The sequence below is a fragment of the Ictidomys tridecemlineatus genome, chromosome 8 (genome assembly GCF_052094955.1).
Source record: "Ictidomys tridecemlineatus isolate mIctTri1 chromosome 8, mIctTri1.hap1, whole genome shotgun sequence".
Lineage (NCBI taxonomy): Eukaryota > Metazoa > Chordata > Mammalia > Rodentia > Sciuridae > Ictidomys > Ictidomys tridecemlineatus.
Window position 1 is genome coordinate 100,018,664 of NC_135484.1, and position 24,917 is coordinate 100,043,580.

A 24,917-nucleotide genomic window follows, 5' to 3' on the forward strand; every position below is an offset into this window, starting at 1 on the left:
AAGAGATCTACTTGGCTGGGACAAGCCTGCACCTTCAGATTATCCCTTAAGCTTCCCTAGCACCTAGAAACAGATTTTTCTAATCTCTATGCTTTTGTGGCTTATAAACTAGTGTTGAAGAATTGATAATGAATTTCCTGAGGGCCTAAAACAAGTTATTAACCATAAGGTATTGTTTAAAATATTTTTCAACATAAAAAGTTGCTTACTGGTTTAGGGAAAAAAATTATATATATATATATATATATTACCACATACACACACAGACACACATATGCATATATGTCATTTAGGAAATATTAGTAATGTTTATTATAGTTTTTTATTGTGACATTGAGTACTTTTTGGTCCCTGAGGACAAGGAAAAATGGAAGTATTATACATAATTTGTAATCTGTATTCCACCGCAGTTTTCTTGCACATTCTGCACTCCAGGGAGCCCCCTAGCGTTTATTCAGCCTTGGTAATTAAGTCCATCGAGCTCTAAGGTAGAAATAAAACAAGGAAGAAAGCAAGAATTTGAGCAAATATAGAAACATAGATACATTACTTCATTAAATAATGTGTGCTTCTTCGTTTTGAGTCAGGAGTAGAGCCGGTGGGACACTGGTTAAGCTTACGTGGACTTTAAATGAAATATGTACAAATGTCCCTAATTTTTAAGAACAACCCAATGGTTTTCTCTGGGCAGTTTGAAAGAGTGGGAGATAATCAAGGAAACATAATTTCTCTGATTAATGATTTCATTTCATCATGAAAACAGGGAGAAATACCAATTAAAATATCTACGTGTCCTTCATGGTTGAAGATGATGACATTAGGGCAAATCAAGTTTTTATCAAGGACCATGGCATAATTCATTAAATGGAATTTGTCTTTACACATTAAGCCATAGACTTAATGAAAATGTTAGAGTGGAATTGATTTACTAGAGATTTTCTAATTTAATTTCCTCATCTTCTGTATGAAGAAACTGAAGCCTAGGGGGGAAAAAGTATGTTAGAATCAAAGATGTGGTTACCAAACTGTCACTCCTTTAGACTTTTCACTGCAAATGACTTAATTCCTGTGCTAATTTGAACTAAGTTTCCTGGTTCTAGTGTTAATTTCAAGTTGTTTCTAGAGCAGAGATTATTATCAGTATTGCATCCAATATACTCATAAAATGAGAGTTATGATCAAATGATAAAAATATTCTTAGGTTAATAAGTAATTATCTCAGTAAATAATTGCAAACAGGATCCTTTTTCTAAATTTTTTTCTTTTAATTTGTCATTTATTGTATACAATATTGTATACAAAAACAAGCAGTCAAGAGACATCCTTTTTTCTTTGACCATGGATCAATTTATCTGTCCACCACAATGGCATAAAACATGTAGTAACTATAAATTGAATAATGATAACTAGAAATACATATACACATACAAATAAATGGCATGTACATTTTGCTTAGGCAGATTATATTTAAGATATTTATCAGCGCATAGTCCTGGACACCTTCAAACATAAGATAATAATCAGTTGATGGGAATTTCAGCTACGGAGTTATCAAATATTTTTTATTAAACAATCTGGTCTTTTAGATTACTGTTCAGTAAAATTAAAAATATATGCTGGGGCAATGGGTAGGTTCTTTATTGTGTACTGAGTGATTACATGGGGATGTACATAGGTAAAAATTAATTGAGCTATAAACACTTAAGACATGGGCATTTTACTGCATACAAATTGTACCACAAAAATAAAATTAAAAAATACAAAAAAAAATACTCAAAGAACTAAAATGAACAAAAAACTTGGATATGCAATTGATATTTTAAAAATTGTAATTTCAGACTTGCTGTACAGTATCTTAATTACTAATTGATATTTAATCAATGGTATCATGAAACACCTTTTCCCCCTGGTGTTCAATTTTTGGTAAAGTAAGTTTCTGTGGAGAGCAGGATGGTATCCTGCTCTGAGTTACTCCATGATGTATAATACATAGAACAGTAGTTCTCAGACTATGCCTAAGTTACTCTACTTTATAAAGCAATGTGCCATGAGCTACTCCATTTTAAGTGCTGAGGTGGAATGACTATATCTTGTTTATACAAAGTAAACAACCACCCTCTGCCTAGCACAACCCAAAGCACAAACTGTCAAACAAATTAATTGTGCTAAAAAAATGAACATCTGTGAACTTATAAAATTAATCGGAAGCACATGGATGCACTGGTTTATCAAACTCAAATCTAAAACTTCAGACCCATGAGCTTATGGAACACACCAAACCACCAAATAAAGCAACCTACTCACGCAGGCCCAGAAAAGGAGGAGCAACCTGAGCCTGGCTACAGTGAATCCCTGACCCCATCACCTGGTCACTCCTCATGAGTCTTGCCCAGAAAAATTGCCACAGTGAGTATCTTCTCTGTCCCCGGCTTCAGCAGAGACCACACACCCCATTCCAAGCTGACATCTCAAGCTGACATTCTGAGACTGCCTTCTGTCCAGACCTTGGCCGATAAGTTCCTGCCCCTTGACAGTTCTGTGACCCTGAACAAGTTCTTTGGCTGGTTCTAATCTTATCTGAACGCCTACAATGACTGCATTTTTATCTGCTCTCTGCCTTTGCTCTCACTTCAGCCTCCCCAACCCCTGTGGTTGCCTTAACCCTTTCTTAACCTTTTAAGATTGGAATAAAAGAATTTGGGATTGCCTGGATTATGACTATAAGGTGACCTACAAGTATTCGATGAACTGCCACCGATGAAAGTGGTATAACCTGGAATATATTGAAATTCAAAAATTCTGACATTGTGGAAAAACACACTAGTGTTTGGTCTGTTATCACCATAGCTCGCTCACAACAGTTATTTAAAAGGATCCAGTGATCTTTTTATAAGGTGAGAAAGCCTTTAACTTACCGGTTTGCAAGTAAGATAGCGTGGTAATTCTGTTCAGAATTCTGTATAAGAATACACAAGGAGGTTTCTATTTTTTGCAGGTGTATCTTCACAGTCTTGGTGCCCTGCTATTTTTATAAGATACTTCAAGCAACGCTATTCAGATAGCAAATGGGTCCTGCATTAAATATACTTTTCCTTAAGATGCTGATTCTAGTTTCCATCCCATAGATTCTCAAAATCAACTCCCTCCGCCATGCCCTTGAGGGCAGTTATGATTTGGATACATTTTAAAAACCATTTGCTTTTTTGTTTTCATCTCCCTGCGTTATAAACCTCCATTCTCGTATGTTTAGTTTGCTTTTTGCTTAATCCCATTGCCGGATTAAGTTGGACACTGCGGCAAGCCAAATTGAGGCTGTACTAAGAGCCGGAAAAAGGAGAGGACTACAACTCCCAGAACGCAGCGCTTTCCCCGTCTCTTGGAGTTCTTCCTTGCAGCAGCCCAATGAGCAGGGTCCGCTCACTTCTTCTCTACCCCATTCGTTAGCCTTCTTGTCCGAAGGGGCGGAGTGGGGAGGAGAGCAACGTAGGACCCCGGAAGGCATATTTCCCGCCACCTCAAGACGCCAGGCGGAAACCCCGGAAAAACAGAGTCTCGATTGGATGCTAGCAATTTGGAGTTGGAGGGCCAGCCAATCATAATGTGTATCTACTCCCCGAGTCCCGCCTTTTCCTCCAGGAAGGCTTTGTGGCGGGAAAAGTTCGGAAGTTTTTGCGTCGGAGTGGAGCTCATCCCTGGGGGTCTCCACGCGGCCTAGTAAGAGGCAGTTCCGAGGCAGCAGGCATGGCAGGGACCGTGGTCCTGGACGATGTGGAGCTCCGGGAGGCTCAGCGAGATTACCTGGACTTCTTGGATGACGAGGTGAGGGGGTCGCCGGGATCCGGCTCCGGCGCTTGGTGCCCTTGCTTCCGCAGGGAGGCCTCGTGGGTTGCAGCTCCTAGTCCGAGCAGCAACGGTGCGGGGAACTAGAGGTTGTCCACATCTGCAGCTTGTATGCAGCGGCTGAGCTGGCGGATCGGCACTAGAGCCTCTCTGTGCGATCTTGTAACTTCTTTCGCGGTTCCCGGAATCGCTAGTGAGTGCTCTATAGGTGCCCCCTTGGTGATCCTGTAACTTGCCCCTACAAGCCTTAAAAGTGACGGCCCCACGCGCGAAAGGCAGCGGATTACCAGCAAGTGCAAACAAAATGGCAAAGCCAGCCCTGGCCTTTTAGGCATTACGCTTGATCTTCATGGGGAGTGGGGGTAGGGAGGGAGATGGGGAGCGACTGCTGTAGGACAGTAGTGACCTGCCCGCCAAGTGGTAGGGTGCTCAGATTGTAGTAAAGGAAAAAAGACTTACGAATTTGGCTGCTTTCTTCCATACTAAATAAAATGCAGATAAAGTGTCTTGTATTCAAAACATTGCAAAAAGGGGGTTTTGTGTGCAACTTAATTTAAAGCTATCGAATGTTGATAGAGCATGTTGAAAGTTTGATAATAAATTAAAAGCAGTTTAAATGAGAAATTTTTAAAGAGTCCATTTTATTTACACTTTCATTGTATGTGTTTAAGGTGTATAACACGTTTAGATACATGGAGTGGAAAGCTTACTACAGTCAAGCGAGTTAGCATTGTTAGGGTAGTTGGCACAAATATCCACAGAGAGATACATCTCTGAGTTCAAGCAAAGGTTTATTGACAGAGAATATCTACCAGGCCGCCTTTCTGCAAGGTGCAGCAGCCTGCTGGAAAATTTCTTAAGTATATAGTCATGTACAATGCAGTAGTTAAAAAAAATAACCCGTCTGGTCCTGTGATTGTTACTGTGGTTTGGGTGGTTAGGGACTTTTTCAAGGTGGGCCTAACTGGAATGTCATGCCTGGGTGGGCAGGTGCTGATTTTCAAAATGGAGTTATTTTGGCCTAGGGACCTAACAAGCATATCTCTATTAAATTTCCATTTTTTAGCAAGGCTTTTAATACTGTGCTTTTCAGATTTCCTATGAGCTTATTTTAATTCCCCCTAAAGAAATGACAGCATATAGAAGAGCTGTTCTGATAATGGAAATAAGGAAGTCATTATTACTTTTTGTGTACTGGGGATTGAAAACAGGGGCACTTAAATGCTGAGCACATCCTCAGCCCTTTTTATTTTTTTTGAGAAGATCTCTTAGTTTGCTTAGGACATTGCTAAGTTACTGAGGCTGTCCTTGAATTTGGGATTTTCATGCTTCACCCTCCTGAATACTTTGCCACTATGCCTGGCTTTCTTTATCATTCTTATAGTGTCCCCAATAGGGTAACAAACTTTTAGTTTGATGTTAGTGAATGAAAAGGAGAAATTGATGAACATGTACTTGGGATTCAGCTCCTCTGCAAAGATTGGGTTACTTATCTTGCTGTGGAGAACAACAGCAACAACAACAACTACTATTACTACTTCTTCTTCTTCTTCTTCTTCTTCTTCTTCTTCTTCTTCTTCTTCTTCTTCTTCTTGCTGTGGAGAACTGCTTCTTTTTTAAAAAAATATTTTTAGTTCTAGATAGACACAATACCTTTATTTTATTTAATTTTATGTAGTGCTGAGGATCAAACCCAGTGCCTCACATGTGCTAGGTGAGCGCTTTACCCCTGAGCCCCAACCTCAGCCCAGAACTGCTTCTTTTTAGAAACATATAGTTTTGAATCTGTTCGTTTGAATTTGAATCTGCAGGAAGATCAGGGAATCTATCAGAGCAAAGTTCGGGAACTAATCAGTGACAACCAATACCGGCTGATTGTCAATGTGAATGACCTGCGCAGGAAAAATGAAAAGAGGGCTAACCGGTGAGTGGCAGAGGTCTCTGGGGGGATTTCCTGGCTCAGAGTGAGCATGACTCCATCTCTCTTGCCCAGATTGTAACAGGCTTCCTAGGAAAGGGCTGGGTAACATGGGATTGACTACAAGCCTTCATTGCCTCTCTTGTACCTATGTTGTTTACTTTCAAAAGGAGGTGGTGAGCATTTTCTTTTCAAGTGTCCCTTCTTCCAGTGATTAGCTGAATAACATTTAAAAATCTCTGATAATTTGAATTAAAGTGAATCATTGCTAAATCTTCATAAGGTCGAAGAAGAAAGTAGGAGCTGGATTTTCTCCTTGACCATAATTATTTAAGAATGTTTACTTCTGTTTTGAGGGTCAGCCTACCCCCCACCCCCTCCCCAGTTCTGCATGCTCTGCCTCATTATTTTTTCTCTTGCCCATTTGCAGCCTCCTAAGCAATGCCTTTGAGGAACTGGTTGCTTTCCAGCGGGCTTTAAAGGATTTTGTGGCTTCTATTGATGCTACCTATGCCAAGCAGTATGAGGAATTCTACATAGGACTGGAGGGCAGCTTTGGCTCTAAGCATGTTTCTCCCCGGACTCTAACTTCATGCTTCCTCAGCTGTGTAGTCTGTGTGGAAGGCATCGTCACTAAATGTGAGTGGGCTAAAGGGAGGCACCCAGGAATGGAGGTGGCACAGACTGAGGGAGGCCAGGAAAACAGGAGAGGCAAGGTAGATCAAGGTAGCTTCTAATTTCAGAGAAGTGGAGCATTGAAATTATACAGTTAAACTTAGAGGAGCTCAGTTTGTGCACAGTGATTAGGGGGACTTTTTAGTGGTGACATGAGCTGGCACAATTGATTAATTCTGCTGAGAATTAGAGGAGTCTTAGCTCTTGACATTCTCAGTTCAGCTATGAATTCCTGTAGTTCTTGGTTGGGATCGCTGGCACTTAAAATTTTTCATGGACATGGTGATGTGTTATATGTACATATATAAAAACGATAACAACAACAAGTAGTGTTGAAATAGCTTAACCATTCAGGAAAACACAGCATTAGGAGTCATCATAGGCTTGCGTGGATTTGGAGCCCACCCTTATCACTGTGTAACTAGTTGACTTTATATGCATGTTTTCCATCTTTAGGTTCTCTAGTTCGTCCCAAAGTTGTTCGTAGTGTCCACTACTGTCCTGCTACCAAGAAGACCCTAGAGCGACGTTATTCTGATCTTACCACCCTGGTGGCCTTTCCATCCAGTTCTGTCTATCCCACCAAGGTGAGGGGAAATGAATTAATTGGACCTCTTTTTGGGTTGAATTCAAAAGATACCTTTAATTCAACTAATTGTGTAATAGCTGGTCTTTCTTCTAGAGATAGGTAGGGTGAAAGATAAGGTTAAATCCAAAGGAAAGATTCAATACAGGCTAAAGTTTAATGTGAAAATCCCACATTTCTTATTTTTTTTTTAAAAAAAGAATACTTACTTTAGAAAATATGAAATACTATGGAAGGATTGAAAGAAAAAAAGCTACCTATGTAGATATTTTTGCAAAGTTATAATCATAATTTTATGTGTGCTTTTTTTAAAAATGGGAAATATTTATGGTTCATTATGTTTTTGTATAATCTGTAAATATTTTACTGGATTTGGGAGAGGTTAACCTAGAAATGGCTTTATTGTTCAGATGGATTTAAATTAAAGACAATGAAGGATTTCTTATATATTTATGAGACAAGATCATTAAAATAAATTACTTTGATGTCTGAACTCAGTATGTAAAGAATTCCACTCCCCCCGGTTTTATAAAATTTTAATCAAGAGTTGATGTATCCAGAGCACTGTTAGGCACTATGGAGGACAAAGATAAAATATGAGTGGATCCTTGTCTTCAATCTTGTCAACTGGTAAGAAAATCAAACATGTAAAGACTTAAAACAAGACTGTCAGAATCATAACTGAAAAACATTTCAGAATCTCTTGGTCTACTTCTGATGAAATGCGGACATTTGGAAAGCCTAAGTGACTCACTTATGGCTCCAGTTAGTGATCAGCCTAAGGATTAAGACCCTTGTGTCTTTAGTGTAGGCCAGTTGTATTTCTTAAGTTCCCCTGTTGTCTTCATTAAGTTCTCTGTTTTCAAAAATTCTTCTTCAGAGACACTCTTCTGCTGATGACTATGGCCAAGTTTTTTTTTGCTTGTGAAGTGAATTATGATGGGCCAGGTCTCCTGGATATTGTCTACGTGGTACTTAAGAACATGAACTTTGAAGTTACACCTGCATTGAGCCCTGGTTCTGCTACTTACTTTTTGACTTTGGGAAACTTAACTTCTCTCAATCTATTTCCTTAACCATAAAGTGTGAAAAACATCTTCTTTAGGCTGTGATAATTACATGAGATAATTTCATAAAATTATAGCATAATTCCTAGCACATAGCCAGTGCACAATAAGTGGTGGGTTTGTTTTTTTTTTGTACTAGGGTTGAACCCAAGTGTGCTTTATCACTGAGCAATATACTTAGCCCTTTATTTAATTTTTTTTTTTTTTTTTTAATTTGGAGATGGTTGCACTAAGATGCTTAGGACTTACCTAAGTTGCTTATCCTCGCCTCAAGTTGCGATTCTTCTGCCTCTCTGTCTTGAATCACTGGGATTAGAGATATGCACTTCTATGCCTGGCTGATTATTTTTAGAAAATTCAAATATTGAGGAAGTAAAACAAGAAGATATGTACTTCTATGCCTGGCTGATTTTTTTTTTTTTTTTTTTTTTAGAAAATTCAAATATTAAGGAAGTAAAACTAAGAATTCCTTATAGAAATTTAGTATGCATATAGGAAAGCTCACTGAAGTATATAACTTGATTTTTTTTTTTAAAAAACCAGCATCCAGACAGGAAACAGAAATTTCCTAGCACTCTGAAGTCCTTCTTGAGAGCCATGCTATCCTGATGTCTGACAGTATAGATTAATTTTACCTGTTTTACATAATTGCTCTTTTATGTGGGGCTTCTTTTGCTTAACATTGTGTTTGTGAGAGTCATCCATTTTGTTTTTAAGGGTGTTTCATATATTTTTATTTTTGTGTAGTATCCATTTATGGGACTAGACACGTTTATTTAACCATCCTATTATCAATGGTTTGGATACTTGTTGAATTTTTTTACTATCAGGAATAGTGCTACTGTGAACATTGTAGTGAAGGGCTTTGGATGAATGTTTCTATTGAGTATTACCTAGCAGTGGAAAAACTGAGTTTAAGCATATATTCACCTTCATAGCAGCAATAAAAATCCTAATTTAGATGTTAATACAGCCACAGTTCCATCATAGTATGTGTTGTCCCTTAATTAGATAGTTTATAAATAGACCAGAGATAGGGTTGTTCCCGGGTGCTAAAATTTTATGAAGTCAACTCTGAATTATGTTTCCCATACCAGATGAGTATGGCATTTTTAAGACAAGACTAAAATAACACTATTTTTTTACGCGCCTTTCTGTAGGATGAGGAAAACAATCCCCTTGAGACAGAATATGGCCTCTCAGTCTATAAGGATCACCAGACCATCACTATCCAGGAGATGCCAGAGAAGGCCCCAGCTGGCCAGCTTCCCCGCTCTGTGGATGTTATTCTGGATGATGACTTAGTAGATAAAGTGAAGCCTGGTGACCGAGTCCAGGTGGTGGGGACTTACCGTTGCCTTCCTGGGAAGAAGGGAGGCTACACTTCAGGGACCTTCAGGTAAAGAGTCTGCCATGAAGTGCTTGGGATGCTGTTGGGAGTTCTGTTCTGATAGTATATTTCTCCAGCTTGCTGTATTTTAGCTTGGAGCACACTTCCTGCCTACAAAATGGGATACCTCTGATACCACTTTTCTGTCAAAAGTAGGAGTTATTGCTGACAAGATTACGGCCTCATGGCTTTAAATTTCTCACTTACTCCCACCTCCTTCCCATATACACTTCTGTCTTAACCTCTGTAACCCAGTAGGAGATAAGTAAAGTTTAGCAGTGGGCATCATTGACCTACTTGGATCACAGACAGAGCAGATCAGTTGTTCATTTCAGATAGCCTTATTCTCTGGATTTGCTGTTCTATTTCAGTAGCCTAAAAAGGCATACTGCTACTGGAGGAACTAGCTCCTGATGTTGGGAACTGAATATAACAGGCTTTCTCTTACTCTCCTCTTTGCTCTAGGACTGTCCTGATTGCCTGTAATGTGAAGCACATGAGCAAGGATGCTCAGCCTTCATTCTCTGCAGAAGACATAGCCAAGATCAAGAAGTTCAGTAAAACCCGCTCCAAGGTCTGGGCCCCTTTCAGGGGACTAAGGGTGGGAATGGACTTAAAGAGTTGTGTTTGAGTGTGTCACTATCTTTGTACTGGATCAGGAGGAAGGTCAGGTGTTTTTCTTTGAAGTTAGAATATCAGTGTACCATAGAGTCTTATTTATTACTGAGGACATGAATGATGTATTATTATATAAGTTTACAATGCTGTTATTTTTGTTTTAGTTTATTATTATTATTATTATTATTATTATTATTATTATTATCCTTTTTGTGGTAATGGGGATTGAACCCAGGGCCTCGCATGTACTATATGAGTGCCCTACCACTGAGCCTCAGTGTCTTGAGAAGCTGGGGTTACAGGTGTGCACCTCTCTGCCTGGCTTTTTTCTTTTTTTAAAATGAAGACAGGATATCCACATTTAGAGTTGAATAAAATATATCAATGTGTGAAAAAGGTTGCTGCTGAAGTATAGTACACACTCTTATTAAGCCTAAAATGTTTTGAATCAGGAAACACTTTTTTTTTTTTTTTTTTCCTTTTTCTGGAAGATTAAACATCTACACAAGTTTTGGAACTAGACTCTGTGTCTGCTCTGATGATGATCTGATAATGTGATTTGTCTTCAGAAGCTGTTATAATTCAGAAGAATGTTCAGGCTTGTGTATTTCTCCAAGCATTTTCTGTAGACTAGCACATAAAATAGAGCTCTGCAAAACTACAATGAATCTCATTAGGCTTTATACTCTATTGTTATTCCTGCATTAGGATATCTTTGACCAGCTGGCCAGGTCACTGGCCCCTAGTATCCATGGGCATGACTATGTGAAGAAGGCAATCCTCTGCTTGCTCCTGGGAGGGGTGGAACGAGACCTAGAAAATGGCAGCCACATCCGTGGGGACATCAATGTTCTTCTGATAGGTATGGTGTTGGGGATTTGCTTTAGACTCTTGCTTTGACCTTGAAGACTGATGATGACAACGTGTAATATGTAAGATTGTGTATTCTGCACCTAGTAGTATTTCAGTCCTATCAAAGAGCAAAAGTGGATCTTTTTCCTTAAAATCATTCCTGGTATTCCTGATTTATAATATCTGAAATGTATCCTTCCATGAGTAGTAAAGGAAAAAGTGAAGAAAATAATATTTAAGAAACAGTTACAGTACTGTACATCTTTGTGGTATTAAGAACTATGCTGGAAAAGTAGAACTCACTGCAAGGTGGCATGAGGGGCATTTTCTAAAGAGTCATTACCACCTCCATCCCACAGGAGACCCATCAGTTGCCAAGTCTCAGCTTCTGCGGTATGTGCTTTACACTGCACCCCGGGCTATCCCCACCACTGGCCGGGGCTCCTCTGGAGTGGGTCTCACAGCTGCTGTCACCACAGACCAGGAAACAGGTAAGAGCAAACGGGTCTTTAGCAAAGACCCAGAATGAAATCAAGCATGGAATCTTGAACTTGATCTAGGCACTGGCTTATGTTTGGCAGATAGAGCTGAAAGGTTCGTTGGGGCCAGGTTGTAGAGGACTGAGTATCCTGCAGTAATGGGTGAATTATTTTAAGTCTTTGGGTGAGCTTCTATTGACAAGAATGTTTCCTAAAAGATGATTTAAAAGAATTTCAAAGAGGAAAGCTTAGTAAATTAGAAGGAAAATAAAAATGAAGTCTGACAGTTTATCAACTGAGGAAGGGATTTGAAGACCAGTGAAAAGAGCAGGAAGTCTATCTGGTTATCACTTGAAGAGGAGGAGGAAGAGAGAATCTATGAAGGAAATTTAGAAGAGGCTAACTTAGGGGTCAAAGTGAGACAGAGATACTGTTCAGGTTGGACTGAAAAGGTGAATTCTCTAGAGTTTCCTGTAAGCTTCGGAGCCAAAGTCTTTACATGTGCTTAGGAAGGAGACTATAATCCCTCTTCTTTGTCACCTATAACTCAGACTCAGACCCATAAGAAAAACTCTTATTTTTCTTTCTTCCCAGGGGAGCGCCGTCTGGAAGCAGGGGCCATGGTCTTGGCTGACCGAGGAGTAGTTTGCATTGATGAATTTGACAAGATGTCTGACATGGACCGCACAGCCATCCATGAAGTGATGGAGCAGGGTCGAGTGACCATTGCCAAGGCTGGTATCCATGCTCGGCTAAATGCCCGCTGCAGTGTTTTGGCAGCTGCCAATCCTGTCTATGGCAGGGTGAGTGGAATAATGCCCTTAACCATGTCCTTGTTTGGTTTCGCTGAATGACTGGGCCAAAAAGTTAATTCTAGGGGAATAACAGGCCAAAGTAAATTTACATATTGTTTTTTTCGGTTGTTGTTTTATATATATACACACACTGTGTGTGTGTGTGTGTGTGTGTGTATGTAGTTCTAGACAGACACAATACCTTTATTTGTTAATTTTTTTTATTGTGGTGCTGAGGATCAAACCCAGTGTCTCACACATGCTAGGCAAGTGCTCTACCACTGAGCCACAATTCCAGCCCTTATTATCTTGTTATTGTGTTTGGTTTGGAGTAGTGTGTTCTTACCCATTCCTACACAGCAGAATTCTCTGGAAAAGCTATTTATTTAAAAATAAATAACTTTTTCAAAATACAAAAAAAAAGTAAACAAAATGATCTGTAGTCTCACAATCCAGGTAGCTTGTGTTATTAAAATGAAAGTACTGCTTCATGCCTGTGCACGCCTTCAATCCCAGGGACTTGGGAGGCATGGCAGGAAGATCATAAGTTGGAGGCCAGCCTGGGAAACTTAGCAACACTTCATTTCAGAATAAAAAAGCTGGGGATGTAGCTCAGTGGTAAAATGGTAGGGTTCAATCCCCAATACCACAAAGAGAGAGAGAGAAGATTGTATTCTAATAGCTTTATTTTTGTGTTCTACTCCACACCATTTCACTGAAATTATAGGCTGGGAGTGGAAGAGACAAGAGTTGTGTTTTTGTTGCTGTGTTTGTTGCAGTATGGGGGCTGGAACCTAGGTCCTTGTGCATACTAGGCAATAGTCTACTGCTGAGCCATATCACCAGCCCTAATAGCTTTATTTTTATCAACTTCTTTCTTTCTCTCCGTAAAGTGAGGTAGGAAATTGTTTTTGTAGATGAGAAAATGGAAACATAGGTTATATAATTTATAAAGTACCACAACCAGAAAATGCAGGATTTGAATCCACAGCTCAAATGATGCTTTGGCAGTTAATAATCCCATAGTGTGTATTTCTGAATCCAAATCTCTGGATTGGACCTCTTGATAGCTGTGGTTGAGGAAGGTTCTATAGGTTGGTTTTAATGTGCAGCCTGGACTGAGAACCATAGGTTTTTAAATTGCCAGTAATGTGTTTTTAATCCTTCTGAAGAAGGATTGGGAAATATAAGAAAGTGGCAGGATCTGAATGTGACCATGGTCCACATTTTTTTTGTTATTACCAACAAGATTGTTGGAATACTTTCTGACCATGAAATGTGAGAAGACAGTCATCAGCCCAAAGGGGCCAAAACTGAAAGAAGAAGAGTGTCAGGGTTTGCTTGCCTAGCATGCCCTGGGTTTGGTCCCTGGCAAAACACACACACATACACACACACACACACGGAAAAGAAAAGAATCCAATAATTCAGTATCATTATTTCTTCAATATCAAAGAAAAGTCCCTGAACTCCTAAGACATATTTGATTTCTAGGTCATTGGCCTTTTTAGCTGAGATTTAATTCATCACCTCATAAGAGATTCCAAGGTTTCTAATCTCTCTGATCAAACTAGCTGGTCCTATATTTATGACAGGTAGAGGATGGACTCACCTCTCAGTTGGTCCTGTCTTGTGAATGAGACCAGCAGAATCAAGCTTGGGAAGGGCAGGGCTGGGGTGATACCATGCTCAGTCTGTTAGAGTGCATGTGCTAGGAAGTGGGCTCCTAGTTAGGTTACCTGAGCTTCAGTTAGGTAAGGGTCGCAAGAAGAAGAGATGCTGTATGTATTGTAATAATTTTAAAATCCTTTTGTTTTTACTAGTTCTTATCTGTTTTTTTATGGTTCAGTCTTGTATTTCTGCTCCCAGAATCACTTTAGCCTTGTGCTTTCTTCCTATGGATGTCACTTCTGCTTTTTTCTTGTTCCCTAGTATGATCAGTACAAGACCCCAATGGAGAACATTGGACTCCAGGACTCACTGCTGTCTCGATTTGACTTGCTCTTCATCATGCTGGATCAGATGGATCCTGAGCAGGATCGGGAGATCTCAGACCATGTCCTAAGGATGCATCGTTACAGAGCACCTGGGGAGCAGGATGGCGATGGTGAGGCCATGAGAAGTGTGACTAATGGAAGGGGTCCTCAACAGATGCTGTTGTCTCAGGCTCAACTCAGGGGAAAGTGGGTGTTTCAGATGCTCTCAACTTTTTTTGAGTCCTGCAATACCTTTGGGCATCTTGTTTGGGCAAGGCTGTTCTACCCTTGTTTGTTGGTTCCATGTGTCTTTGTCCTTCTGGGTCCTTGGTTTGTGAGTCTTGGTTTCTATTCCTTCTCTGCTATAGAAGAAGCATTTCCCTGGATTAAGTAAACTCTTTCTTACTCTCCTTTCAACCAACTCGGGTTTCCCAGCCATGCCCTTGGGTAGTGCTGTGGATATCCTGGCGACAGATGATCCCAACTTCACCCAAGATGAACAGCAGGACACCCAGATTTATGAGAAGCACGACAACCTTCTGCACGGGACAAAGAAGAAAAAGTGAGTATTTCTTTTACCTTCCCTTAAGCGATCAGAGATTTGTACATCTGAGCTTACTTAGGGCATTAGGTGCTCATGCCAAGGTCATGCTTGGAGTCATAACTGTGTGGGCCTGTTTTCTTCTTTTCTGAGTCCACAGATACATTGTGTATTCTGGCCAGTGCTTTGTAAATGGTGGATGATTCTAAAATGTTCTTATGACGTGCCCACCTCATGGTGGGTATGTGATACCATCCTCATAGACTCCATGTAGTTGTTCATGGTGAGTTTATGGTGAAGGGTCAGTAGACAGCAAGCATTGGAGAATTGCAAGTGGATTGGGTAAAGGAGACTTGTGATCAGGTGTTCAAAGCATGAAATGTGGGATTGAGTGTGTCTGTTTTGGGCCTTGATACAGTAAGAAGTATATAGTATAATTGTCAAAGCCATTTTAGTTTGCTTATACAGAATTTTAGAGTCAGAAAACTGAATTTGAGTAAACTTTAGCTTCTCTGTAATTTCTCACCTAAAAAACAAAGCAGATGATACCTAAACTTGGTATCTCAACTACCTAACTTACAAATTAAAATAAAAATACATGAAAGGGCCTTATGTATATTTTATATAAGTAGGGCAATTATGATATTGGATTCTTTGCTCTGCCATTTGATATTGACTTCTCAGGCCACTCACCCAGAAGGTAGTAAGGTGTGGCAGGGTAGTGTAATTCACTGTGCCTGGGTCTAGGGAGAAGATGGTGAGTGCCGCGTTCATGAAGAAGTACATCCATGTGGCCAAAATCATCAAGCCCATTCTGACACAGGAGTCAGCTGCCTACCTTGCAGAAGAATATTCACGCCTACGCAGCCAGGACAGCATGAGCTCCGATACTGCCAGAGTAAGTGTCCAGCCTTGCCGTTGGGATCCCTTTAGTGTATCCTTGGACAGGAATATGGTATATGGGAGCTTTGGCAGCATTTTAACTTAATTAAAGTTTAATTAAATTTTTAAGATTTAATTTCAACCTAGTTAAAATTCCTTCCTGGTCTGAAGGGCTTCCTATTTGACACATTTTTTAATAAATAATTTTTAAAAAGAAAATGAGGGAGGTGGGGTTGTGGCTCAGTGCCAGAGCGCTTGCCTAGCATATGTGAGGCACTGGGCTTGACCCTTACACCACATAACAAATAAAAGAAAGGCATTTTGTCCATCTACAACTATAAAAAAAAAAGAAAGAATGAAAAAAAGGATTTTATAGATAACATGCATCTCCTTCAACAAAATATGAATGACTTCTGGGAACTGACCTCATCTCTTCTTCTGTGCAGTTGTAAAAATAATAAGCACTATTCTCAAAGAACTTCAGTTTGAGAGTGGTAGGTAGAAAGGTAGATATAAAGATCACATATACATATTTAAATATACATACGCCAGTGGAGTACTCATGGAGGAATAAATGAGTGAATTTGAGTGCGGATGAAGAAGATGCTGATTTTTCCTATAGAATTTTCTGGACAGATTTGAATGTCGGTGAAGGATTCGCAAAATGTGATGTTTGGGCTAGACTTTGACAAATAACCAAGAGTTGAACAACCATGATGGTTACTCAGAGCAATTTCTAGTAAGATAATTTAGCTGCCCTTGAATTTCTGTAAATATTTTGGAAGCAGTATAGTTCACATAGGATTTCATAGCAGAAAGACCCAAGTTCAAAGCCCTCATTATGTAATACAGATGCCTGGATGTAGGCTTAATCATCTACTATCTACTCCAGCCTCACACCCATTGTCTTCTGGTATTCCTGCCCCAGACTTTCCACCCACAGTGGCGGCATATTTAGCACATCACTGTATTGAAGTCTTTGAATAAGCTCTTATTGTAAGGGAACTTAGAATAAAGCATAAACCTGCTTCCCCGTGACTTCCACTCATGTTATTGTTTAGATATCACTTGTCTTCTTCATATGAAAATGGCTCCCTTTCTTTTTAAATGTTCTCCCCACACACGAACTGTTAGCGTGTCCAAGAGCCTCTCATTGAACCAAGAATTGATCATAATGCAGCATTTTAGTTGTGTTCCTAGTGGGTTTGACAGATCTTCCCATTTGAATTTTCCAGTTTACTAGTGCAGACTGGGGTTTTATCACTTGAAACTGATCCCATTCAGAAAATAAAAAGCACCCATCCTATGAGAACCACTTGCTGGAAATATGCAGGAGTTTTCCTCTTCTGGACTTATGTGAATTTACACAACTTTTAAAAATTTGTCTTCAGATAACCGATTTTATGCCACTCTCTTGGTGGGATCTTGGATAAATTACTTTAAACTCTGATTATCATTTTCCTCATTTACAGAACTTTTCTAAGTTTTTAAGAGGGTTAAATGATAGAACAAATATTAAATGATAGAACAAATATTAATATTCCTGGTGCATTGTAGACCAGCAATCATTTTTCTCCTTTATGTACTTTTTCTGACCTTTTTAACTTTCCAACTGTAAGATGTCTAATTTTCTTTGTTCATCTGCCCCTCTGTTTCTGAACTTTCTGATGTAAATTTCCTTTATCATTTTCTTTCTAAATTTTAAGTGAGATAACAGTTCAGAATTTTTCACTTGGACGTTCTGGAGTTTTCTGGGTAGTGTTTTCACTTCCCTTTTGCTGCAGTATGAATGTTGGGCATGTCTGTAGGATTCTGAATAAGTAATTCTTGTTTTGTTCCCCAGACATCTCCAGTTACAGCACGGACACTGGAAACTCTGATTCGATTGGCCACGGCCCATGCAAAGGCCCGTATGAGTAAAACTGTGGACCTGCAGGACGCAGAGGAAGCTGTGGAGCTGGTCCAGTATGCTTATTTCAAGAAGGTGAGGATTGAGATGGTTGGGCCTGAGAGGTTCTTCTAAATAATCAGAGGTACACTGACCTCTCAGGATGGCTCACTTCTGCATTTGGGTTAAAAGCATAAAGTAGCATTTGCCTGCCTGTTCCTCTTTTCTTCCTCGGGAAGGAATTCACAGTTCTCCACCCTGGCTGCACCTGAAATGTTGTGGAAAGCTCTGTGATACAGATGCCAGGACTCTTAGAGATTCTGGTTTAATTGATGTCCTACAGGTTCATTCTGCTGCTTCTTTACATCTGCTTCCTTTGTATCTTAAGTAGATATTTCCTGAAGAATTGTCTTTTGAGACACCCCTCTTCCCTTTGTACCTTTCCCCTTGGCAGTCTCTTCAAGTGGCCCATTGGCATCTCAAATATTCATGTCAAAAGAGGAACTCTCAACTTGCTTCTCATTTTGTCTTCTCCTTTCTGTTGGTGACATTGCATCTCCATCATTTTAGATACCAAGTCTCGAAGCCTTGACCCCTTTTCCTTCTTTGTTGCTTGCTCCATTTGGTGAATTGCAGCCCTTGGGGATTTAGTTGTGGATTTGTTAGACTTTTGCTCTTTGTTGTGTAGGGGGTTATCCTAAATTTCAATTGAACACCTGATTTATAAAGAAATGAATTGTTTTCCACTTGACCATTGTGATTTCGAACCCCATCCTTATTTGTTTCTTTATTCAGTAAACATAATATTGAGTATTCACTGTAGGAAAGGCCTCCTAGCATTTTAAAGACAGGTAGCAGCCTTACTCCCTTCCTGGGATTTGGGGACAAGAGAGTTTAGATAAATCATTAGACATTTGGAAGGCATTTCTGCTGATGGTGTAGAAGGGACCCTTACTTAAAAGTTCTGTATTCAGTTCCCTGGCATCAGTGACCCCTCAAGGAACCCACACTTCTCTTGTTTCTAGGTTCTAGAGAAGGAGAAGAAACGTAAGAAGCGAAGTGATGATGAATCAGAGTCAGAAGATGAAGAGAAAAGCCAGGAGGACCACGAGCAGAAGAGGAAGAGGTAGGGTGGAGCTAAGCCAAGTAAGAGGAAAGTCTAATTGGAGCTGGGGAGAGGTAGACAGGGTGCCATTGCTGCTTTTTCACATCAGGGGCCTATTTTTGTTTGGAGATTGTCTCGTATAGAAAAAGTAGTATGGACAGGCCTGGTCCTGGTGTTTCACTTCAGTTGTAGATAGTTCTGTTTCTTTCTGGTCAGAGGCACAGGATAGGGCTCCCCAAGTCTCACTTAACTTCTGTGGATGTTTTAGGAGGAAGACTCGGCAGTCGGATGCCAAGGATGGAGACTCTTATGACCCCTATGACTTCAGTGACACAGAAGAGGAAATGCCTCAAGGTGAGTGAGCCTTCCCGAACGGATCAAAGAGGCTGTTTCTTTGACTTCTGATCTTTTTAGAAGTGCACAGAGATGCACTGTATTTTTTCATGGTCTCCCATTTGGCTCCCTACTTAGAGGGGCCTGTTTTGAAGAGGTTTGTCCCAAGACAATCTCGGGGGAAACTTAAATAGGAGGAAATAAGTTTCACTCAGTTTGCTTCCTCCTCAATGAACTGTGATCTTTTGCCAAGCCTGGTATAAGCATCCAGGCCTGACTTCTTTTCTTTATTGTTCAGTTGTGATTTTCCTTTTTCTAATTGTTCTGCTTGGCTCATAAGAACCACAGGAAACAAGATGTGTTTGCAAGCTTTGAGGGGTGGAGAGTGGAGAATATAACTTCTTTGGTGTGGGTGGCAGTGGCTTCACTTTGCTGTTTTCTCCATCCTCTTCTGAAGTGCACACTCCGAAGGCAGCAGACACGCAGGAGACCAAGGAATCCCAGAAGGCAGAGTTGAGTGAATCCAGGTGAGTGGAGAACTTGGTCCTGCACTGGGTGAATTCCTACAGAGGCAAGAACTTGTTCCTAGGGTGGGGAGGGTGTGCAGTGAGCTGCTTAGCAACAGAGTAACACTGGGGATCTAAGAGGTTTTAAACACTTCAGAGTCTGGCTATAATATCAAACTTAGAGGAATGTTGCAAGGGTAGTATAAAGAACTCCTGGTAGCTTTTATAACTTATAAAAGGATGTGTACTTTTTATTTTTCATTTTGTTTTGTTCCTGAGGCTTGAACCCAGAGAAGCTTTACCACAGCCACATCCCCAGCCCTTTTTTTTTTTTCATTTTGAGACAGGGTCAAAATTGCTGAGGCTGGCCTTAAACTTTCTAACCTTCTGTCTCAGTTGCTGGGGTTACAGGTGTGCACCACCATGCCTGGCTAAAGGCCTCTAGTTTTAAAGTGGTATTATTTCTCAGTGTGCAGGAAGCTTAATAGTACACCAGGTTAGCTTTAAAGAAAGATACTCATGAGCAGCCATCAGAGGTGAGGGGTGTGTGTGTTAAATGAGAATACTGGGAACACTTCTGCTGTATTGTCTCACTGGGTTTTCCCAGTATGGATCATGCCTGAGAGCGTTTGGGTTTACTGTTGATTACTCTTTTTCCCGTTTGGGCAGGTTGAAGGCATTCAAAGTGGCTCTCTTGGACGTGTTCCGAGAAGCTCATGCCCAGTCTGTGGGCATGAATCGCCTCACAGAATCCATCAACCGGGACAAAGAAGAGCCTTTCTCTGCAGAAGAGATCCAGTCTGCGCTGAACAGAATGCAGGATGACAACCAGGTCATGGTGTCTGAGGGTATCATCTTCCTTATCTGAGAAGACCTCATCTCTGAATTTGGAATTGTGCTGAGAAAGTTTCTCTCAAGTTTCTAACCCCTTCCCTGGCACTAGCTTATACCTTTAAAAAACAATGTGTAAGTTGAGGGACATGGGTGATGAAGTTGGATCAGCACCTGGTGGGAGCTTTGGAAATGGGTGATGAAAACTGCCATGAAGTAAGGCAAGAGAAAGTGGGGAGGACTAGAACTCTTTTTATCGTCATTGCAGAAGGACTGGACTGTACATCGCACTTTCCATCCCAAACAGACCGAGAATTGTTTTATGTACATAACATGACTTTTTTGAGTCTTTTGGGGGCACAGCTGGTTTCTTTTTATCCTTTCTGTGTTTGTTGGCTGTTTTGCTTTTCCTCCAGAGCATTGGATCTAGAAAAGGCTTTGAGTTGGATCTAGAAAAGACTTAGTTCTATGCTAGTGGAGAGGCTCTGAGGCAGGTCATGAGAAAGCTTTTTTTTTTTTGCAGCAAAGACCCATATGTAGTTTTGAAGTAAACATCAAAGACATTGAATAAACTTAACCATTTTTGTACACAAGGATTTAATAATGGTGCATTTATTTATTTATTTCATTACAGTATGGGGCATTGGATCCAGGGGCACTCTACCACTAAGTTGCATCCTCAGCTATTTTTATTTTTGAGACAGGGTCTCACCAAGTGTCCAAGACTGACTTGGAACTTGCAGTCTTCCTTCTCAGCCTCTTAAGTCACTGGGATTATAGGTGCCTGTGTTTTTTATGTACATATTTACTTTTTTTTTTTCTTGAAAACTTGGCCAGCCGATTTTCTGCACCCATGTTTGCACCAAACTACCACAAGGTGGCAGCAGCCTGCTGTGATCTCTTTGGGGATTATTTCTTGCTATTGGGCCAATTTTCTTCTTCAGTAACATCAAAACTTAAAAGAGACTAAGATGATTGATTTTGTGTTCCTGAGTTTCTCCCTTCCTTACCTTTCCATTCCTTGACGGCTCCTGTCCTCCAGTCAGTATGGCTCTCACTCAAGTACTTGTCACAGGGAAGAAGACTCTTACTTCTAGCTTGTGACAATAGATTCTTTAGCTTTCTCCCAAGGACTGGGATTTTTCTGCCCATTGTGAGGAGTGCTACCTTGAAATAGCCCTGCAAGGTAGGGTCATTAGAAGATGGAGGATGAGAAAGGAGAAAGACTCAGAAATCAAAGACAGCCATTTCTCATTTCTCTCGAGTGTCTAGACTATACCAGTTGTCCTAAGGACTCCAGATTTTCCAAGGTGAGATCTACCTGAAGGGTCAGTGGATGAAGGCAAGTGTGAGAGTTGGCTGTGTATTGACTTCCTTAGATACCCAGGATAGTAACACCTCTAAGAGTTCTTCATCCCTGCCAGCCTGTCTCCCCGGAAGCTAGGTAGTACCATGTCAGCTTCCTGCAAGTGAGGAGGTGGAATGTTTTGCTTGAGTTTCATGGGAACCTTACCAGAGGACCCCTAGCTGGCCAATGGAAATGAACCCTGAACTAGTGCTTTTCGGTTCCTTTTCTGACCCTGTATCTAAGTGTTGTGCCAAGCCAGGCAGCCACATTCTTAGAGGGACATGCATGGTTTCTTTGGGGAAAGAGTGATCAAACGAGTTGACTTCTGAATTGCCTCTGGTAATTCGAATGAGTCCACACACCCCTGGCACACTGGATAAAACCCAGTCAGGCTGCCTGCAGAGACAGGTCTGAACAGGCATTTTGTCACCTCAGCAATCCACCAGGGATACCAAATCACAGGATGCTCGACACATCCTCCAGTATGTTTTAAATCATCTGTAGATTACCTACCCTTAATTCAAAGTAAATACTATAAAATAAATATTTGTTATACTATATTGTTTGGGGAATAATGATAAGGAGAAAAGTTCATACAGTCCAGATACTTTTGGGGGGGAATATTCTTAATTGAATTGGTTGAATCCACAGATGGAACCTGTAGATTCAGAGGGCCAACTGAATGCCTTTAAGGTTTCTATGCTTCCCTATTTTGTGAGTAGCATCTGGAATGTTTTCAGTGATCTCAAAGGATTTTTATTTAATTCCTAGAAAGACTTTAGAACAAAATTAATCTTAATTCATTTATAGTTGTTAAAATATAAATCTCGTTTACTTTTTCAGGTCTGATGTTTCAGGGATGAGTCTTATATTCTGGCTGGTCCATTACTAACCAGCATGTAATCCTAGCTCATTCTCTTTAGTTTTTCCGCAAGGGAAAGAATTAAGATTCTAAATTATTTTCCTGAATATTTTTTACTATTAAGTCCTGAGTATTTTCCCACAGCCTGTAGGAAGATATTAGCTTCTGCTGTGATTTACCATTCAGATAATAGTCCTCTCGGCAGGTACTTTTGTAGCAAGCTAAGCTTTTTCTACCTTTAGGTACTACTATTCAACTTTGCAATAGAAAGGTCAGTTCATGCCAGCTTGTGTAGGGAGGTGTTATTCTAGTGATTTAAGTGGATGGGGTCCAAAAGGAAAGTCATAGTCAAGCCTGGTAAAATCTCCAAAAACAAAGCATAAAATAGGAATTTAACTCATATCATAGTTCTAGTTTTTCAAAGTATTATGCATATAGCAACATGGAATATTAGGAAAGCAGAGAACCAAAAATTACTACCCTAACATGATTGTTATAGTTTATTTTTGGTGAACTTTCTTAAGCACATCTTAATACTTCACAGTATTTCCAGTTGTATCAACAAGTTTGAGATAAAACAGGTAATTAAGATTTATAAACTATAGTCTGTTGCGATTTAAGGACTAAGGATGCTTTTACAATTTTATGAATTTAAAGTCCAATTTTTAAAAATGGGGCTAGAGAAATGCAAACCTTTTCATGTCACACTTAACCCTAATGGATAATGAAAAGCCAAGCAAATTAGTTAGCAGTGGATGATATATAAAAATATAGATTCTAAGCCGCCAACTATACTTTGACTCCCAGAAAACTAATTTATGCATTTGGTAATTAAGTAAAAAGGAGTGGTCATGCTATAATATTGCAAGCACCATATAAATTATCTTTTTGATCCTTCCCTACAATCCTATGATGTGGATTTTATTATCCCAGTTTTATAGAAGAGGAAATAGGCCCCCAAAATAATTTTTCCAGGAGCTTCGAGCTAGTAGATGGTGGAGTTTGAATTCATACTCAGAGTTGTTTGATACATAACTACTCTGTTCTGACCATGATGCCATGTTGCTCTCTTGGAAGGACTGGGGGGTTGGAAAGGTCAGAGCTACATCTCTCAGTGTACCTGGTGGATGAGAATTCTTGTATGAACAGGTCTGTAGGGACACAATCAGGGACCCCACACCGAAAACAGGATCCCTCAGGACTAAGGGAAGAACGCCTCTCAGGAGAAGTAGCTAGCCTGGGTAGGTCTCAGTCTTAGAGTTGTAATGCCAGATTCATGGGACCCCAATAGACCTCTAGGAGCCGAATCCGATGCAATCACACAAGAGTCTTTTATTGCAAGCTCGAGCCTGGACTCAACTGTTTCCAATGCAGTGGTCCCAGGGAGTGAGTCCCCATCCTTTGTTCAGTGAGATTTTATAGGTTTTGGGGGATACTCTATGTGTTACAACATCACAGCAAATCATTCCATACCGTGGGAAAATCAAACAAAAACTCTTAACATTGATTAGCACATTCACCGGCAGGAACAAGTTGGGTTAGGGTGATTGGTTAGTACAAGAGGGGGATTCCTTTGAACTGATTGGTTTAAACCATGAGGGGTGTACTTGCTAAACTACATGGTTTCCCAACATATTACCAACCACCATAAACTACTGGGGGGGGGTCATCTGGCATCCCAGGTATTTTCCCTATCTCATGCTGATTGGTAGTTGGTAGGGGGTTGCTATGGATCCTCACCTAGCCTAACTGAGTCAGGGACACATGGCACCGCAGACCTCTCCTGTTATTTGCAGACAAACAATTCAGCAGGGTGGGTATGTACCTAGAAAGGCTCTGTGGGTTTTTCCAAGGACAAGGGTCACACCCGCTTCCTTGGACAGGCTTTGCTCTGAGGTAGAGGCTGGTTTCTCAAAAATGGAGTCACATCAGTTTCTCACAGTCAGACCAGAAATTAGGAATCAAATGGTGAACTACCTCAAAGCTATGGGAAGAACAGGCCTGGAGATAGGTGGCTGGGAAAGGAGACTTTCCCAGATGATAAGGGCAGCTCTGGGTGGTGGAGGTCCTAAAGTGGGTATCAGTGTTTAGAGCTGAAATTCAAACCTTCCTTAGCCAGTTGACCTCTGAGCAATTTCAGGAATGTGCCCTATGGGCAAAGAAGCCAATTTGTCAAGGACTGGCGTTTACTATTCAACTGTACCTGTAACTCATTGTTAAGGAAGTGGTTTGAAAATTCTTCCTATCATTAACAGAGTGAGTGTAGAAAAAGCAACTTTTCAACACTCTGTACAGTCTTTGAGAACCAGAGGTAAAAAGTTGGCCAAGTGAGGCATCTGATGAGCTGTCACTGAAACTATAGGGCCTTTATCTTGGTAATGAAGCCAGAATTAGACAGGCAGTCCATATAGATAGGTAAATCCAAT

The 24,917-nt window shown here is 40.3% G+C and overlaps 1 protein-coding gene and 1 long non-coding RNA gene across 3 annotated transcripts; one reads left to right on the forward strand and one right to left on the reverse strand.

Annotated features, from left to right (window-relative positions):
* Positions 1-285: 285 nt before the first annotated feature.
* On the reverse strand, positions 286-2,905 carry LOC110597501 (uncharacterized). The gene is made up of 2 exons (XR_013425106.1): positions 2,366-2,905; positions 286-483 (listed from the first exon to the last, which is right to left on the reverse strand). It is a non-coding gene; the product is annotated as an uncharacterized LOC110597501 (long non-coding RNA).
* A 544-nt stretch (positions 2,906-3,449) lies between these two features.
* Mcm3 (minichromosome maintenance complex component 3) lies at positions 3,450-20,874 on the forward strand. Of its 2 annotated transcripts, XM_005318571.5 has the most exons (17): positions 3,452-3,819; positions 5,652-5,764; positions 6,189-6,397; positions 6,890-7,020; positions 9,247-9,485; positions 9,942-10,050; positions 10,803-10,956; positions 11,306-11,437; positions 12,020-12,228; positions 14,152-14,326; positions 14,631-14,757; positions 15,484-15,634; positions 17,462-17,602; positions 18,532-18,632; positions 18,880-18,965; positions 19,402-19,471; positions 20,120-20,874. In XM_005318571.5, exons 1-17 carry the CDS (start codon positions 3,742-3,744, stop codon positions 20,316-20,318), a joined length of 2,424 nt encoding a protein of 807 aa, XP_005318628.1. In that variant the 5' UTR covers positions 3,452-3,741; the 3' UTR covers positions 20,319-20,874. The 2 variants fall into 2 exon arrangements, with proteins under 2 accessions (XP_040138708.1, XP_005318628.1); XM_040282774.2 differs by lacking the exon at positions 5,652-5,764 and having other exon boundaries at positions 3,450-3,819.
* Positions 20,875-24,917: the final 4,043 nt, after the last annotated feature.